The sequence below is a fragment of the Panthera pardus genome, unplaced genomic scaffold, assembly GCF_024362965.1.
Source record: "Panthera pardus isolate Hobbes unplaced genomic scaffold, ASM2436296v1 HiC_scaffold_8, whole genome shotgun sequence".
In the NCBI taxonomy this organism is placed as follows: domain Eukaryota; kingdom Metazoa; phylum Chordata; class Mammalia; order Carnivora; family Felidae; genus Panthera; species Panthera pardus.
Genome location: NW_026527013.1, coordinates 370,148 through 388,537, shown reverse-complemented (window position 1 = coordinate 388,537; position 18,390 = coordinate 370,148). Strand labels below are relative to the sequence as shown.

The 18,390-nt window shown below is 65.4% G+C and overlaps 1 protein-coding gene and 1 long non-coding RNA gene across 4 annotated transcripts; both read left to right on the top strand.

Moving 5' to 3' along the window:
* The first annotated feature begins 4,001 nt into the window (after nucleotides 1-4,001).
* Nucleotides 4,002-6,396, top strand: LOC109257722 (uncharacterized). The gene is made up of 2 exons (XR_008420226.1): nucleotides 4,002-5,073; nucleotides 5,383-6,396. It is a non-coding gene; the product is annotated as an uncharacterized LOC109257722 (long non-coding RNA).
* Nucleotides 6,397-11,510: 5,114 nt separating this feature from the next.
* On the top strand, nucleotides 11,511-18,304 carry PLPPR3 (phospholipid phosphatase related 3). 3 transcript variants are annotated; one of them, XM_053898539.1, is made up of 8 exons: nucleotides 11,514-11,631; nucleotides 12,649-12,769; nucleotides 15,281-15,466; nucleotides 15,556-15,697; nucleotides 15,784-15,979; nucleotides 16,080-16,137; nucleotides 16,225-16,398; nucleotides 16,896-18,304. In XM_053898539.1, the coding sequence occupies exons 1-8, from the start codon at nucleotides 11,516-11,518 to the stop codon at nucleotides 18,276-18,278; spliced, it is 2,376 nt and encodes a 791-aa protein (XP_053754514.1). In that variant the 5' UTR covers nucleotides 11,514-11,515; the 3' UTR covers nucleotides 18,279-18,304. The 3 variants fall into 3 exon arrangements, with proteins under 3 accessions (XP_053754513.1, XP_053754514.1, XP_053754515.1); XM_053898538.1 differs by having other exon boundaries at nucleotides 11,511-11,631; nucleotides 16,080-16,398; XM_053898540.1 differs by lacking the exon at nucleotides 11,514-11,631 and adding an exon at nucleotides 11,785-12,261 and having other exon boundaries at nucleotides 16,080-16,398.
* The last annotated feature ends 86 nt before the right edge of the window (nucleotides 18,305-18,390 follow it).

The window sequence follows — 18,390 nt, the reverse complement described above, 5'->3', positions numbered from 1 at the left end:
GGGGCGGCCAGGGCAGGGCTGGGAGGTGGGGCTGGGGGCGGGGTCCCATGTGTCCAAAGGGCAATTCTGGGCTCCCCTGGGTGGCTCTCTCCCCACCAAGCCTGCTGTATGCCAGGCTGTGTCCCCGCATCTGCACAGGGCTTTGTATACAGTAGGCGCTCCATAAATGTTTACTGCAGGATGAATGACAGAGATCCCACTGGCCTGCTGGCTCTGCCCACCCGCCTATAGGAGGGGAATGTCTTTGAGCTTCTGCTCTGGGTCCTGGACTGTAGTTGATTTCAAACAGGTGGGTGACGCTGACCTTGGCCGGATGGGCTGGGGGTCTGTAGGTGGAGGGCCCGGGCACCACACTCACCAGGATGGAGTTTCTGAGGGACCGGGGTGCCCATCCCTTGGCCCCCCCCCACTCACTGGTGCCCCCTGCCCTGTGAGACCCAAAGCACAGCCCCCTCGGTGACCCCCCACAGCCTCCCCAGGGCGTCCTGACAGCCTGCTCTGCACCCTTGGCCCTGAGTTGCCAACAAGAGGGACACTGGGGCCTGAGGTCAGGACACCCGTGAGCCCAGCCCTCCCGGAGCCTTGTCCCGATACCAGGGGTGGGGAGCGGCTCAGGCTGCAGAGCAGGGCAAGTGCATTGCCCAGTTTGGAATGGGGTGACCCAGGGCAGGGTCGCCTGCACGCACTCATGGGTCCCCAGGCAGTGGGCAGTGGGCAGCACGGAGCTTGGGTGGATGCCCGCCAAGGAGGGCCGCGAGTGGGGCTCAGCTTTGTGCCCACCCATGGTCTCTGGGGGGTGGGGCGGGCAGAGCCACGGTGCGACCTCGACCCTGGAGCATGGCCTCTCCGAGTCTGTGTCCCCATCTGCACAATGGGTGTCCTGTGGCTTACAGCACAGGGGGCTGCGGTCTGCTGGTGGAAGGGGGCCGGGCCTGGCAGGCAGCCACTGCTGGGGCCAGAGAGCCTGGCAGCTGGGATCCTTGCTGTTTCAGAAGGTTCCCTGGGGACGGTGGCACCCGGTCTGGAAGGCCAGGGAGGTTTCTAAGCAGGATGGCGGGGGTGGGGGGGGAAGCCGGTGAGGCGACCCATTTTGCAGATGAACAAACTGAGTCATGGAACATCTTCATCAGGATGAGGGCTCTGGAGGGCCTCTGCCTCCTGCCCCTCCTCTGGCACTTACATCATTCACCTGCCCCCGCGTGCCCCCCCCCCCAGACCCACACACACTCACTGAGCACTTGCTGTGCCGGCCAAGGCTCAGGAGCTCATGGCTTGCATGGAACTTGCCCGTTTTACAGGTGGGGAAACAGTCGAATGGCCCAGAGACCCCCCATTCTCTCTTCTTCCCCTCCCCTTGGGGCACGCATCCCAAGGGGCAGACAGAGTCCTGGTCTGGTCCTGCCTCGGTGTCCCCATTTCACTGGCTGGCTTGAGTGGACGCTCCCCCAGAATCAGCAGCGCCCAGACAGACAGATGGACGTGTGGCCCGACGCACTGCCAGTGAGACGGGTGCGAGGGCAGAGCCACGGGGTAGGTGGCTGTGGGCCGTGGTTGGGCAGGGGCTCCAGGGTCACCCCGCCTGCCACCCTTTCTGCCCCCTCCCCAGCTGGGGAGGCCATTGGGGCGGTCCCACACCTGGGCTGCTGTCCTCACATCCTCCTCGCATCTTTGGGGCCACAGGGAGCCTGGGGTCAGAAGCACAGTCCGCGGAGCATGCAGGGGCTGGGCCCAGGGGTCCTGACTGCAAGAGGCATCTCTCAGACGCCCTGCACCCCTTCCCTCTCAGGGTCCCTGCGGCCCCAGCAAGGCAGAATGTGGCCTGCATGTCTAGGGACTGGGGTGAGCCCCACTCAGGTGGGTGGGGGGGGCCACAGAGCCGTGTGCCCTCCTGAGACCCCCAGAAACATCTCTGCCACCTTACCCATTACAGATTCGCTTTTCCTTCGCAGGCAGGGGCTCTTTCCTGGGGTGATTCTGCCCCAGGGGACCCCTGGGCAATGTCTGTGGTTATCACGGGGTCGGGGGGGCTCCCGGCATCGAGGGGGTGGGGTTCAGGGATTCCGTTCCACCCTACAGCGTCCAGGACGCCCCCACAGAGAACACTCCGGGGGCTGCAGGGCCCAGAGGGAGAAGCCAGGCAAGAAGGAGATATTAGGGCTTATTTATAAATATTCATTATTATGAAAAGCACAAACGTACAGAAACAGAGAGAGAAGAGCTCACCAGACTTGGGGACCAAAAAAATGCTTTTTAACGTTTCATTTTGAAATGGTTTCAAGCTCACAGAAGTCCCCAGAATTCCCAGGTTTGCCACCCCCAGCTTCCCTGGAAACGCGGCCGGAGTGAAGGCTGGTTCCGATCGGCTCCTCGTGGATCTCCTGCAGCTCGGGCACCGTTCCCCGTCTGGTCCCGGTGTCTCCTCCGCGCGGCACGGCCCACAGCCTTTCCTGTCCCTTGTGATGCGTCAGGCGTCCCACGGGCGGGTGGCCGCGTCCCCCCGGGCACCACCTCCCCGTCCGGGGCGACCATCAACTTACTGCCGACGGTACTGACCTTGGGGCTTTCCCCTCGGAACGCATGCAGCCTGTTTCTGGAATGTTCGCCCCCGGGTCTGCTGCCCTCAGCAAGCAGGGCTGGTTCCCCTCCTCCTGTCCTCCTGCAGACATTGGCTGAACCCTTACATCGGTCCAGCCACCTCGGGGCGCCCCCCTCACCAGTATGCGCTCCGTGTGCCCCCGGGCCCGCCGGTGCCCCTGCGGCCAGCCGCCTGGGTCCTCCACCCCCACCCGTGAAGTGGGCAGGGATGGGCTGGCTGGTTGTTTGGAAAGTGCTCCGCCCACGGGGAGGGTGAGGGAAGCGGGGGGCGCTGCCTGTCACCGTCACCACCACCGGCACCTGTCGCCATCACTGTCACCACCTGTCACCATCACCACCACCCGTCACTGCCACCTATCACTATCATCACCACCCCCACCGTCCCCTCCCTTCCCGGCAGGTCACACGGCCCCTCCGCATTCCCAGGCTCTTCTGGGAGTAGACATGCACCTGCTGCCTGGGCTCAAATTCTGCTGGGCTTTGTGATTCCGGGCTGGAAATACCGCCTCTTGAGCCTCAGTTTCCCCACCTGCTAAGTGGGAACGATGAGAACAGCCCTCCCCCACAGGCCTTCAATTACCCGATACAAGTAGGAGTGTAGCAGGGATGAGGGACAAACACAACGTGTCCGCCGCGCGCGCACGCGCGCGCCCCTCAGGTGCAGCCACCGTGCACGCGCACGCGCACTGATGACCGCGCCCCCGAGCACGCGCACGTCCCTCGGCCGCGAGCAGGGGCGAGGCGCCCACCCCCGCCGCCCCGCGGACGGACCCCGGACACGCGACGACGCTCAGGGAGGGAACCCGACACGAGAGGCCACGCGGGGTGTGAGTCCGCGTGCGCGAAACGTCCAGAACGGGCTCATCCAGGGACGGGAAGGGGGCTCGCGGGGGCAGGGGGCTGCGGGGGGTTTGCTGGGGGAGGTGATGGCTGATGGGGCTGGCGGGGGGGGGGGGGGGGTGGCTGTGACTGCTGGTGGAGACGGGGCTTCCTTTTGGCGGGGGTGGTGGAATGTTCTGGAATCAGAGGTGGTGGTTGCACAACTTTGTGAATGTACCATATGCCACGGAATCGTTAAATGGATCGGCTCTACGGAACGTGAAGTGCAATTAAATAAAACTTAAGAAAAAAAAAAAAAAAAGAGAACTGCCGGAAAGCGGGCGGGCCCGGGCCCTCATGACCCCCTCCAAGTGCTCTGCTCTGGGTGTGCAGCACCCGGAGACCTGGGGGGCGGGCAGGCGACCGCAGGGCCAGGGGCTGCCTGGAGGCGGAGGCGTGGCGTGCGGCCGTGTGGAGCCCTGGGGGCTCCTCCAAGGGGCTGGGCGGGCGGGCGGAGGGGAAGTGGGGCCTGGAAGCTGCGGCCTCGGCCCCTCCGGCACCAACTGTGGGTGACGCAACAGGCAACGGCCGAGGGCAGGGCCGGGTGGCCGGCGGGGGCCGGCGGGACCCGAGCGAACGCCCCAGCGTCCAGGGAAAGTGCGGGAGGCTCAGCCTGTAGTGTCTCGGTGTCCCTCTGTCTTCCCTCCCGGGTGCGTCCGTGTGGGGCCCCCACCCCCTCAGCCTCAGTTCCCCTTCTGAACAATGGGCGGGCAGCGAAGGACCTCTTTTGGGTCCAGGCGGGGCCCCCGAACCAATCTAGCTTCGTGCACCCTGACATTCCTGTCTGGGCCTCAGCCTCTCCATCTGCCAAGTGGGTTAATGGCAACTCGACTAACGTTGGTGGCCAGTCTGGGTGAGCACTGGGGGCTTCTGGGGGTGCTGGGCGGCATTGGGACACCCCGGGGCAGGGCTGGGGGCTGGGAGACGGCTCCGGGCAGAGGGCTGGCCCCCGAGGGCCCCTCTCCTCACGATCGAGTTGGAGAATAAGCACGGAGCCCCCACGCAGCTGCTGGGAGAGGACAGAGCCCCGGGGTTTGAGGCCCGTGTTTGCCTCAGACCCCAGGCGATCTCTGGTGACCTCGGGTCGGCAGCGCTAACAGTTGTCTGGACACAGCGTCACCCAAATCCCGGCCCCGCCGGGCGCTCGCCGGTGCGTTGCTGCTCTTTATTCTTCATTTTTAAATTTTACTTCCACCCTCGTAAGGTTCAAGGTCGAAAAAACGTGTAAACAGTCCCTGCTGGAAAGACGGGGGTCACCGTGCAATCCGCGCCCCTCTGCCCACCTCACCCCGCATGCTCGCGGGCTTCCTGGTTGGTGCTTCGAGCAGCCGGCGACAGGTGTCCCCCGCCACACACACTGCTCTCCGCTGTCCCATGAAGACCCCTCAGGGCAGTGGCCCGAGGACTCCGTACCTTCCACGCGGCTGTGGCTCCCCCGGTGGCCTCCTGCTGGGAACACGGACTGTTTGCAGCGGGAAGATGCCTCGTCGCCCGCCGAGGGGGACGCCCGCACCGTTCTCAGCAGCTTTGTGTCTGTGTCCTCGTCAAAAGACAGGGTCTCCGGGGAGGTTGCTCAGTCTCTCGTGCAAACCAGTGAGGGTGAGGGTGTCCCCACGTCGTCGACAGACTTTTGTGTTTCTCTGCTCTGAACGGTCTGCTTACAGCCTCTACCTGTACGATCGACCGGGCTGTTGTTATTGGCTTTAGGCACTCTTTATATATGAGCTTCACTGTCATATTTTATTATATGTTATGAAGTATACATGTTGTAGACATATAGTGATTTATAATAAATATGTATGATCTATTTCAATAGAATTTTATTTAGCTTAAGAAACTATAATACATAGTACATAATTATTTTCACATTTGAATATTATTTTAATATGAGTAATATTTATGCTTTAGGTCTTTCTACGTGGCGCACATCAGCCTCCTGTGACTCAAGTGGCAAAGAGTCTATCACCAGTTTCTCGTGTGTCTTTTGACCTTGCTGTACAATATATTCTCCGCACAAACGAGAGATGGTCCAGGGGAATCTGACTTGGGATCAAAGCTCACGCTGGCTGTGTGTCTGCAGGCGAGTTACCCAACCTCTCTGAGCCGTGGTGGCCCCTCCCTCTGTCTGCCGGAGAGAACAGCCCCTGCCTCTCAGGACTGCGAGAGAATTCAGTGAACACAGGCCCCTGGGGTGGAGACCACACTGCCAGTTAGCGTCCATGAACTCCTGCTGCCAGCCCCGCCCGCCCAGCAAAGCAGAAATCGGTGTCGAGAAGAGGATGGGCGTCGCTTCTTAATGTTTATTAGTTATTTTCTGAGAGAGAGCATGAGCAGGGGAGGGACAGAGAGAGGGACACAGAGTCGGAAGCAGGCTCCAGGCTCCGAGCTGTCGTCACAGACCCCGACGCGGGGCTCAAACCCACAGTCCGTGAGATCTTGACTTGAGCCGTGACGCTTAACTGACCGAGCCCCCCGGGCGCCTCGGGAATCACTTATTAGGGTCACAGCCACGGGGTCAAGGGCAGGGAGGCCCAGTGGTGTGCGGGGCACACGAAGGGCCAAGGATAGAGGCACAGTGTGGGAGGTGGGGCCGGTGATGGTCAGCTGGGCCCCAGAGGAGGTCACAGCACCCCCAGGCTTGTCTGCTCTGATGGGGGCTGAGAACAGAATCTAGCCTGGGAAGAGACCACTCCAGCGAAGACATCAGGGCTCCTGCCACAAGGCCCCAGGGAGAAAGAGGCTGTGCCATGTGCCAGGCCGTTCCAGACAAGATCCCCACCCCCCATCTCCCTGGACAGGTAGCAGGAGACTCAGGCCAGCCCCCTGGCTCCACCTCAGATCTACCCACCTGGCAGCTGCTCTGACAACTTGAGCCTTTCTCCTGCAACCCACCAATCTTGTTCCAACCCCAGGGCCTTTGCACATGCTCTTCCATCTCTGCATGCTTCTCCCCCCCCCCCCCCCCCTTTTCCTGATGAACTCCTACTTGACGTTCGGGTCCCAGATGCCTCCAGGAATTTTCTGATGCTCGTGGGCCGGGTCAGGAGGCACGCCCCCAAAGAGAATCACGACGTCCTGTGCGCATCTCTATTTTTTTTGATTACTTTTTGTTTGGCACCCCAGGTGGGCACAAACCCACAACCCCTGGCACACCCCTATCTTCACACATGTCTGGCCCCCCCGCCCACAGGGTCTGGGAGCACCACAGGGCAGGTCCTTCTCCGTCCTGTCCCTCGTCGTCTCCAGCCCCACCCACGGGGCTTGGCACGTGGTGTTTAATAAATGCTGTTTCCCACACTGTTAAGATGCTCAAATGTTTGAGACCTCTAATTCCAATTCCACACTCGGTCCTGGGGCCTCATCCTGGATGTCCCCCGCCCTGCTGCCGGCTTCCCCCCCGGCGGTCTGCGGGGGCCTTCGTGAGGCTGACTGGACATAAGTCAGGAGAGGGGAGAACTGCAGACCAGGGCCCGAAGGGGCCCAGCAGGGGCCAGTGCGGCCACAGCACACGTTTCGGTCTGTACAGTGATTCGGGTTCAAATCCCAGCTCTCAGTAGTAGTAACCTGCCGTGGGATCCTGGCCAAGTCACTTTAGCTCTGCACCTCGGTCCCTCTGCCACAGAAAACAAAGAGCCAGTCGGTTCCAAACCCAGTGGGTCTGTGATGGTGGGAGAGAGCAGGGTGCTTTCTCCCGGAAGCGGGTGACCTGGGAAGAGGGTGGACAGACGTCCCAGAGACCACCTCCCCATCTGGGCGAAGGGGGCGCTGCGAGCGAGGGGAGCCGGTGCCCCGCGGGGTCAGCAGACCCTGAACAGGCTTGCTGGCATCTGAGTGAGACGGGTGTCTCCAAGGGCCATCAGGCCTTATCTTCTGGGGAAGCCTGGCCTTCGGTCCTCGAGGCCGGTCGTCTGCAAATCTCAAGGGAAAGGGGTTAGTTCTGCCACAGACCCAGGGCTTCGGGCGGCAAGCAGGATGCACACGCTGGGAGCAAGTCCACCCGTGGGGCGCTGACGGACCCACGAAGGTGGTCCTGAGGGTAAACCAAGGCACGGAAGGCACCGGGCTCCCCGGGAAACACAGATAAAAGCAGAATACCCTTCCTGCATAACAAGTGGCAGAAAATGCCAGAGCGGCCAGTGTCAGCAAAGACGTGGGGACACGGGCAGTGCTCAGTTCTGCGGGAGGGGAGGGCAGGGGGGCCCGGCTGCTGTGACCGCCCCGGAGAGGCTTCTGCAGGGAAACACGCACAAAACAGCTCGTCGTCATTCCGTCGTGACAGAACATCTGGAAACGTGTCTGCCGGCAGAAGGCTGGATAACTGGACCGTGTGACCAGGCCCCGGACGGTGGGCCCCACACAGGGGCGCCTGTCTCTCTTAGCCCTGTCCCCCAGCCCCCTCCCCCGGGCACTGATCCCCCCTCCCCCTGCACCTCCCCATGGGGCCCCCAGCATCGGTCCCTGGCCCCCCCCTACCACTGACCCCTCTCCCCCCTCCACCCCCCTCCCCCGCCCTGCCTCCCCTCTTCACTGCCCTTCCCACCTCTGCCTGGGGACCACCGCCACACCTCGTGGCCCCCCCAGCAGCAGGGCCAGGACCTGAAGGCTTCGGGGCAAAGTGGAGACACCAGGCTGGGGGCCTCGACCTCAGCCCCCACCCTGGGAAGAGGCTTGCAGGGCAGGCAGGAAAACCGGCCCCAGGGGGACACCCGCTCGCCCTCCAGGTCGCAGGCAGCACAGGGTGGGCTGGGGGTGGCTGGGGAGGGCAGCGGGACCCAGGCACCCCCCACCCCCTGCAGGGGGCCAGCCCCTCCCAGCAGGAAACAGGAAGTTGCCCAAGGCCTCCACCACCAACCGCTCCCAGGGCCTGCCTGGACTCCGGCAACGGCCCCGTTCTGTGCCTCAGTTTCCCCCTCCGTAAAGCGAGCCACAGCTCCGGGTTTGGGTGAGGGTGATGTTAACTCACCGTTGCTGAGGCCCAGCGCGCGGCACGCCTGAAGCAGACACCCAGCATGGTAACAAAATGGTGAGCGCCACTCACGACGCGGGCTTAGGCCTCAGTTTCCCCAGCCTGCGTGCTGGAGAACCCCACGTGCCGGCTGGGCCTGTGCAGGCAGCAGACCGGGGACTGGGTCCTGCTGGCTTCGGGGAGTATGTGTCACTCCCCTGCTTTCCCGAGAGGCCCACGGGGATCTCATTCACACGTCATTCATTTCCCCCTTTAAAGCGCACACTTCAACGGCTTTTAGTGTCTTCACAGGGGCGTGCGCCCCCGCCCCCCACGATTAGGGGTAAAACAACCCATCATCCCAAAAAGAACACCCCCCACCCCTGCCGACCACTAGTGATCACTCCCCAGCCCCCAGCCCCACGCGCCTCTTCCCGTCTGTGGATGAGCCCCTTCCGGCTGTTTCACACACGGGGGATCACACGCTGTGTGGTCAGCTTTTCGTGACCAGCTTTTCACTTTTTAACCTGTGAGAACTTGGGTGGGTCCCTCACCTGCCCGCAGTCGGGGCATCTGTCAAGTGGGTGGGAGTGGCCGTGGGGCCGCCGAGCTGGGTGGCGCTGGAGAAGTGGCCTCGCCGTCCCATCTTTGGAGCAGGGCCTTCCGAGCTGCGACACCCAGGACGGGGGCAAGAGAGAGGGACCACGGACAGGGAAGGACGAGGCTGGGTTGCAGGATGCACACGGAACTCTCACAAGTCAACAAAAAAACAGCCCGCTTTAGAAACGGGCAAAGAAGCTGAACAGACACTTCCCCTAGAAAGTAACCAAAGGCCAAGAAGCCATGAAAAGATGCACAAAGTTATCAGTCATTAGGGAAACGCAAACCAAAGCCACAATGAGACACCACTGCATACCCACCAGGACAGCTCGACTGAAGGACAGAAAATACCAAGTGTCATCCAGGATGTGGGCAAATCGGGACCACTGAGATGGGGCAGCCGCTGCGGAGAACAGTCTGGTGGTGCTTCCTCAGAAAGTTCCACGCAGCAACCATTTCTAGGCGCGTGTCCGAAAGAGCCGGGGGGGGGGGGGGGCAACGGGGGGCCCCGATAAGCACGCACGACGTTCACAGCGGCCTGATGCACAGCAACCGAGACGCAAATGTCCATCGACGTGTGAACGTATACCCATCACACGTCTTCTGCGCACGCGCACGTCCACAGAAGACCGGGTCCACCGCGCACGCGCACGCCCCTCAGGTGCGTCCACCACGCACGCGCACGTCCACAAACGACCGTGTCCCCCGCGCACGCGCACATCCCTCGGCCGCGAGCAAGAGCGAGGCGCCCGCACCCGCCGCCCCGTGGACGGACCCTGAACACGTGACGCTCAGGGAGGGAACCAGACACGAGAGGCCACACGGGGTGTGAGTCCACGTGTGTGAACGTCCAGAATAGGCCCATCCACGGACAGGAAGGGGGCTTGCGGGGGGCTGGGGGGCGGGGGCGATGGCTGATGAGGCCGGGGTTACTTTCTGGTGTGATGGAATGTTCTGGAATGAGACAAGGGTGGTGGTTGCACATCTCCGTGAAGATGCTAACAATACCACTGCGTGCTACAGCGTAAGGCAGTAACTTTGTCAATCAAATGCCAGCCCAACTTTTTGAAAGTGGTATTTGTTTCCAAGGTGAAACTCGGGTTTGACAAGGGTGGTGGCCACCCACGCCTCGGGGTTGCCACTTTGTGTCTGGGGCTGTGGAAGGCTCTTCCAGGCTGGTTTTGCTCCCAAAGGCAGATGTGGGGTGGTTTGGGGCTTGGGAGTCAGGGTAGGATGTTGGGGTCCTGGGGGCTTAGGCCCCGCCTTGGTCCTCACCAAGCCACACGGCGCAGCTGCCTAAGTGTCCCCCGCACGTCCCTCAGGCCTGCTTCCCGCTCCCCCGCTCCCGCCCGCCCACCAGGGTGGCCAGAGCACAGCGGGAGACAGGACGCCATCCCTTCCCTTGGGTGACCTCAGTGTTCCCTCTCAGCAGACCTGCTGCCCCATCTATGCAACAGGGACATGAACAGGCTGCCCCCCCGCCGCCCAAGAGCTTAACATGGGCAAGTTTCTGAGCAGCATCTGGTGCGCTCAACCCCTCTTTCCCCCTCTAAACTCTCCCATGGCTCCCTCATGTCCTAGACTCAAGTCCAGACCTCGCAGCTGGGCAGTGTGCCACCACAGCCGAGCCTTGCCCCATCACCACCGGGGGCTCCGATGGGACAAGGACCCCCCCACCCCTGATCCTTAGATTCCCTGACACCCTCTCCCAGACCCCCGAGACATCAGGAGGTTCCCCCGAGACAACGCTTCCCGCTTCTGCCCCCAGAAAGCACCCAGGAGCGATTGCCCCATTTTCTCCTTCTCTTGCTGTTTGTGGACAACTGCCAACACCAGGACTCCCAACCGCTGCCCTGGCCCCGCCCCTGGAGAGCAAACTGAGGCCCACCTCGAGGTCCTGGGAAGGGGGAACAGCCAGCCGGCTCAGGGCAGAGGAAGCGGAGGCCCCAGTGGGGTCCGAACCTTCTGGGTCCCACTCTTCACCACACATAGAATCGTCTTTCAAAACCCATGGAGCTCTTTCTTTCTCAATGTACGTATTGTAAGTAATCTCTACACCCAATATGGGGCACGAGCTCACGACCACCCCCCCTCCCGCCCCGCGTCAAGTGGGATACATGCTCTTCTGAGCCAGCCTGGCGCCCTGGAGCTGTCGCTTGCAAAACAAGAAGGGTCAAGGCGACAAACTGTAGGTGCTCAATTAATGCAGCCTCACCCCTACTCTAATGAGACGCTTACTTCAGGATTGATAGGGTCTGCCCCGCTTCCCAGTGGCTCCCCGGTGACTGTTCAGGGTCAAGTACACAGTGGGTGCTCAGGAGATGATGAATACACCAGCCAAATGCAATCCTGTCGTTTGGGGCCTGGCGACCTTGGACGGTGAACGAAGTTCCCAGGGCCTCAGTTTCCCCATTCATAACACCCAGGCTCAGCCAGTCCCTAGCCTACGTGGTTGTGTGTGTTTCGGAGGAAACACCTGTCTACGGCGTCGAGTCGATGCGCGGCCGTACCCGCCACCCCCGCGCCCCGAGCATCCCGCCGCGCGCCCTGGGAGCCTGGCGAGGGGCCTGGAGGCCCGCAGAGCGGACCCGGCGGGGGCGCCCGGGCCGAGGGTGAGGGGGCCGAGGGCGGGGGCGGGGGGGAGCGGGGACGGTAGGGAAAGCACCCCACCCCCCACCCCGGGCTCTTTTGTCTCCGGACTGCGCCGGCGCTCGGCGCCCTCGCCATGGAAACGCGCGCCGGGGAGCGGCGGGCCCCGGGAGGGGGACGACACGGGGGGAGACCCGGGGAGACACGAGGATAGCCGGGGCCCCAGGGGTCCGGACGCTCAGCCCCCGCCGTCCACGGGGCTCCCGAGGCCGAGCCGGGAGGGGAGGGGGGCGGCGCAGACTCCAGTCCCAGCCCGCCCCTACGGGGGGCCCGAGACCCCCCCCCCCCCCGACTCCCCGGGGCCGAGGGAGCGGGAGCCCTGCGCGCGGCGAGCGCACGCCGGGGGACCGGCCCGGCGAGGAACGCGCGCGGCGCCCCGGACGCGCCGAGACAAAGAGCCCCCGCCCCGCGCGCCGCACGCAGGCCGTGGCGGGCGCGGGGTCTCGGGCCGGGCGGGGCCCCCTCCCCTCCCCGCGCTCCCGCTCGCCGCTCCCCCCGCCCCCGCGGGGGAGGGGCCGCGCTTTGTGCTCGCCGCGCCGCAGCCCCCGCCCCGCGCGCCCGCCGGCTCCGCCCTCCGAGCGCCCGCGCGCCAGGTGAGGGGCCTGCGGGCCGAAGGCCGGGGCCGCACCCCTCTTCCGGCCGCCGGGACCCTCCCTTCCCTCCCCCGCCCCCCGCCGCGGGCCTCCCCACCGTCCAGACGCCGGGGAACGGCCCCCGTCCGGGGACTCCTAAGCCAGGCCGGCCCCGCCCTCTGCCGGGCCCCTCCCGACCCCCGATCTGGGGTGTAGGGGTGCCGGGCAGCTGGGTTGTTGGGCAGGGCCGCAGTGCGCGGGGGGGGGGGGGGGGGGAGGCCGCGGGGACACCCCTCTCCCCCAGCCTCAGTTTCCCTGGGCGGTACGGCGCATCTTTGCCCGCCCCTCCCCCGCAGGCGCTGGGCACCGGGTCCCCCCAGGGCTCAGACTGCGCCTCCCCTCCTCCAGCGCGTCTTTGTCCCCTCCAACCACGGCCTGTGGAGCCCGCGGCACCATGATCGCGACCAAGGAGAAGAATAAAACCCCAAAGGACAGCATGACGCTTCTGCCCTGCTTCTACTTCGTGGAGGTGAGGGGGGGGGGCGGGGGTGTCCGCACTGATGGGGGCGGGGCAGAGGCCTCTGTGGCACACGCCATCGGGGACCACCACTCTGAAGGACACGGGTGGGCGCAGCGAGGGTGCCTGTTGAGGGGGGCTGGGGGGACTCGGGTTCTGCAGGATGAGTAGGAGTTCCAGAGGCACACCCAAAGCAGCAGCGGGGGCAAATGCTGGGGAGTGGGACCTCCAGACTGAGGTAGGGGTCAGTGGCTCACCTGGAGGGGCTGGAGCAAGGCGGGGGGGCACCCATGAAGGGGCTGGGGGATGCCGGCTCTTCATGCAGCACGTGGGCTGTGCAGCCTGAGGGTGCAAGTTCAAATCCCTCCTCTGTTAAGGGGCCGGTGCCCTTCCCATAAGCGCGCTCACAGAACAGGCCTGGCACGCAGTGAGGGCTCTGTGAATGTTCAGAAAAATAAAATGTAATAAACGCAGTCACCGGGCACATACTAAGTGCTGATGATGGCACAGGGTGACATTTACCCATCCTGGGACAGATCCTTCAGCACCTACCAGGACGTTCCTGTAGCCATAGTCTTCCCCACTTGACCTGCCAGGAAAACCCCAGTCTGTTGAGCGGTCCAGGCAGGGCGTGGGTGGAGGAGTGGGGTCCCCAGTCCCGAGCAGACAGCCCTCCACGCCAGTCACAAAGCCAGTGGCTCACCCGCAGGCCAGTGGGTCCCTGCGCACAGGCAGAAAAGCCGTTTGTCAAATTTGTATTTAAATCCCCGTTATAGTAGCTTATACCTTCTCAGGGTGTCAACGTCCTTGCCAAGCAGCTCCCTCCCTGCGTCCTCCTCAACCCCCTGCTCTCACCTGGGTCCTTCCAAAACGTGTCCCACACCCACTCAAGTCTGTTAGCTCTGTAACCCCTCCCCTTTTAAGACGGGTTTCGGCTCTTGGCTTTTTTCTAGTGGAAATCTTTGCTCACGGCTGACTCCGTCCCTCTTCACTGCCGTGTAGTACTCGAGCCCCGAGTCACCGTCCCCACGGAGCTGGGCCTTCAGGGGCTGCCTGGCCTTTGCCCGTGTCACGCACGTCCCCGTAAGGAAAGCCCTTTGGTCTGCCTCACCTCGAACCAAGAGTGAGCTTATCTGCAGATAACATCTCTGGGGAGCACGCTTGGTGGCTCAGGAAGCGCCCCAAATTCCCCCCTCCACCCCCCACCCCGCCACCTTCGAGGCCACGGTGTTTTCCTTACCCTCTGCGCCAGCACTGTGTTAGCGGTGTTTGGAGCCTGGCCGGCCCGTGGGACGCAGAGCCATGTGTGTGCCTGCTCTCATCCGCCTTTCCCTTATCGTGAGCCTTACTTCAGCGTGTTTACGCACACGCACACACGCGTTAAGTCCGTGGGCAGGACGTGCTCGTGGATCGTTTTCCTCTGGGCCTGATACGCCGTCAGTGTTCCCGTGCCTGGGTGAGGGTCTGTCTCCAGATGCAAGGACAAGTGGGGTGGCACACAGGGACCCTCTGGGGCTGGTTCCGCCTCCGGCGTGGCCCAGCGGGGAGGAGATGGGGCCGAGGGCCGAATTGGGGAGCCAGGCCGGCGTCACAGCCGTGGCCGCGCCGCCTGGGAGCTCGGGGTGCCGCGGGGGCATCGTCAGCATCACCGTTCGAAGGACCCTCTTGCCGAAGGAGTTGATGTGATGTGCCCGGGCCCCACCCAAACCCCTGCCCGCAGCCTGGAGTGCCCTGCCCGCCGCGGCCCAGCTGCGCTAACGGCCACGGGGAGGGAATCACGAGCTAGCGTTGACTAAAGGCTGGTACTGTCCGTGTACTTACTCACCCCGTCCTACGTCGAACCTGGGAGGTGGTGACTCTGTCATTCCGTTACCAGCTGGGGAAACTGAGGCACAGGGAAGCAGTGGAGCCAGGATTCAAGCCTGGGCAGGTGGCTGTGAACCCCTCCACTCAGCTGCCTTGGGCCACATTCCTGCATGCAGTAGGCACTCAGTAAGCGCTCTCTGGACTAGAGCCCAGCTCCCGCGGACCCAGCTTCGGCAGTTTCCCTCTGGGGCCCCCCCCGGGCAGGCCTGGACGAGGCCGAGGTGCCGTCCAAGGCAGGAGTTAACGCGGAGGCCTCTCGTGGGCCCCACCCCTGTCTGTTTCCTCGTCCATCAAATGGAGACGGGCATCTCCTGAGGCAGCCAGCCCCCCCACCCCAGGCGCCCGCTCACGGTGGTTCCCCCCCCCCCCCGGCGCCCGCCCCAGCCTGGACCCCGCGGGTGTTTGGGTTTGAGACCCTTGGAGCGGAGGAGGGAAGATGCAGGTCACTGGGAGTCGGCTCTGCCCAGATCTGAGCCCAGTAGCTGCTCGTGGCCCCAGCGAGCCGGAGGCAGGCTGCGATGGGTGCCCGGACGGCGTGCGGGGCGGGCAGGTGGCTGGACGGCCCGGCGGACGGACGGACGGCAGCGTGGGTGGCGGACGGGACCGAGCTCACGTGGTGAGCAGGGCTGGGGTGACGCCGGCCTCCGTGCCCCGCAGCTCCCCATCGTGGCGTCCTCCGTCGTGTCCCTGTACTTCCTGGAGCTGACCGACCTCTTCAAGCCGGCCAAGGTGGGATTCCAGTGCTACGACCGGACGCTCTCCATGCCCTACGTGGAGACCAACGAGGAGCTCATCCCCCTGCTCATGCTCCTCAGCTTGGCCTTCGCCGCCCCTGCGGCCTCGGTGAGTCCCCGGCGCCCGGCGCGGGCCGGCCTGCGGGCACCGCCCTGCGGGGCGCCGGGCTGAGCGCCTGCCTCCTCCCTGTCGGGCAGATCATGGTCGGCGAGGGCATGCTGTACTGCGTGCAGTCCCGGCTGTGGGGCCGCGGCGGGGGCCCGGGCGGCGCCGAGGGCAGCATCAACGCTGGCGGCTGCAACTTCAACTCCTTCCTGCGGCGCACCGTGCGCTTTGTGGGTGAGTAGAGGCCCGCGGTCTGCACGCGGCGGGGGGACGACCCGGGGCCCCCGCCAGCTCCCGGCCCTGACCCCGCCGCCCCGCAGGCGTCCACGTGTTCGGCCTGTGTGCCACGGCCCTGGTGACCGACGTCATCCAGCTGGCCACGGGCTACCACGCGCCCTTCTTCCTGACGGTCTGCAAGCCCAACTACACGCTGCTGGGCACGTCGTGTGAGGCCAACCCTTACGTCACACAGGACATCTGCTCCGGCCGCGACGCGCACGCCATCCTGTCTGCGCGGTGAGCTGCCCCCCCCCCCCCCCGCCCGCCCGCCCGCACATGGCGGGGTCCCGAGGCGCGTGGGGCCGGGCCGGCGGGGCTCACCTGTGGCCTCTTGCAGGAAGACCTTCCCGTCACAGCACGCCACGCTGTCCGCCTTCGCCGCGGTCTACGTGTCGGTGAGTCGGGGCCCGCCCCGAGCCCGCCGCCTGCGGGGAGCCGGCTGCTCTGCTCTGACCCGCCCCGCCCGCCCCCCCCCCCCCCAGATGTACTTCAACTCCGTCATCTCGGACACCACCAAGCTGCTCAAGCCCATCCTGGTGTTCGGCTTTGCCATCGCAGCGGGCGTCTGCGGCCTCACCCAGATCACGCAGTACCGCAGCCACCCCGTGGACGTGTACGCGGGCTTCCTCATCGGCGCTGGCATCGCGGCCTACCTGGTGAGGGGGCGGGGGAGGCCCCCGGGGTGGGGGCAGCTCTGGGGGAGCGGGGTTGCCCCCATGGGGAGGTTCTGGGGGCGGGGGGAAGGCCGGGTGGCTGGCGGGGGCGGGGCAGGGGGCGTCGATAGCGATAGCGGGAAGAGGTGTGAAGGGGGAGGCTGGATGGGGGTGGGGGTGGGGCGCGGTGAGGAGGTGTCCCAGGGAAGGCCGGCCCCGGCGAGGGGGGGGGGAGGGGGGGGCTCCGAAGCGGGGAGACCTGGCCCCGCCCCGGGGACTCTGATGAGTCTCCTCCCTCGGAACGCCGGAGTCAGAACCTCAGGGGCTCAGACCTGCCGAGTGCGCAGAGCGGGAGCGGCCTGACCGGAACCTGCCCCCGCGGGAAGAGAGCGGGACTCCCCGCTCTGACCGCACGGGGAGGCCAGGCTTCCCGCTTGGACCACCTCGCAAGCCTGCCGCCCGGGGAGAACCCTGGTCCTCAGCCCTCGCCTCGCCCTCAGGCCTGCCACGCGGTCGGCAACTTCCAGGCCCCGACGGCAGAGAAGCCGATGGCGCTGGCCCCCGCCAAGGATGCGCTGCGGGCCCTGACCCAGCGGGGCCACGACTCGGTGTACCAGCAGAACAAGTCCGTGAGCACCGACGAGCTGGGGCCGCCGGGGCGGCTGGACGGCGTGCCCCGGCCCGTAGCCCGAGAGAAGGCCTCGCTGGGCAGCCTGAAGCGGGCCAGCGTGGACGTGGACCTGCTGGCCCCACGCAGCCCCATGGGCAAGGAGAACATGGTCACCTTCAGCCACACGCTGCCCCGCGTCAGCACGCCCTCGCTCGACGACCCTGCTCGCCGCCACATGACCATCCACGTGCCACTCGACGCCTCTCGCTCCAAGCAGCTCATCAGCGAGTGGAAGCAGAAGTCGCTGGAGGGCCGTGGCCTAGGGCTGCCCGATGAGGCCAGCCCCGGGCACCTGCGGGCGCCCGCGGAGCCCATGGCGGAGGAGGAAGAGGAGGAGGAGGAGGAGGAGGAGGAGGAGGAAGAGGAGGAGGAGGAGGAGGAGGAGGAGGGTGAGGAAGGGGGGCCGGCCCCGCCCTCACTCTACCCCACGGTGCAGGCCCGGCCGGGGCTCGGGCCTCGGGTCCTCCTGCCACCGCGGGCCGGGCCGCAGCCGCTGGTGCACATCCCCGAGGAGGGGGCACAGGCGGCTGGCGGCCTGTCTCCCAAGAGCAGCGCCGCCGTGCGGGCCAAGTGGCTCATGATGGCGGAGAAGAGCGGGGCCGCTGTGGCCGTGGCCTCGGCCCAGCCCCGCGTGGCCAACCCGCCGCGGCTGCTGCAGGTGATCGCCATGTCCAAGGCGCCGGGCGGGCCGGGCCCCAAGGTGGCGGAGACCGCCTCGTCCTCCAGCGCCAGCTCCGACTCCTCGCAGTACAGATCGCCCTCGGACCGCGACTCGGCCAGCATCGTCACCATCGACGCGCACGCGCCCCACCACCCCGTGGTCCACCTGTCCTCGGGTAACGGGCCCTGGGAGTGGAAGACGGCGGGGGGCACGGCCAAGGGGGCGGAGGGCGAGGGTGGCTACGAGCTGGGGGACCTGGCCCGCGGCTTCCGCGGTGGGCCCAAGCCGCCAGGTGTGTCCCCCGGCTCGTCCATCAGCGACGTGGACCAAGAGGAGCCGCGCTTTGGGGCCGTGGCCACGGTCAACCTGGCCACGGGCGAGGGGCTGCCCCCACCGGGCATGGCCGACGGGGCCCTGGGCCCGGGCAGCCGTGAGTCCACGCTGAGGCGCAAGGCTGGCGGCCTGGTGCCGGGGGAGCGGGAGGCCACGGGCGAGGCGGAGGCCGAGGGCTACTATCGCAAGATGCAGGCGGCCCGCAGGTTCAAGGACTGAGGGGGAGGGGTGGGTGCCGCATGGGGCGCAGGCGGGGACCGCTGGGCGGGTGGGGGTGGGGGAAGCACTTGGTGACCGGACAATAAAATGTCGACACCCACTGGAGTCCCGG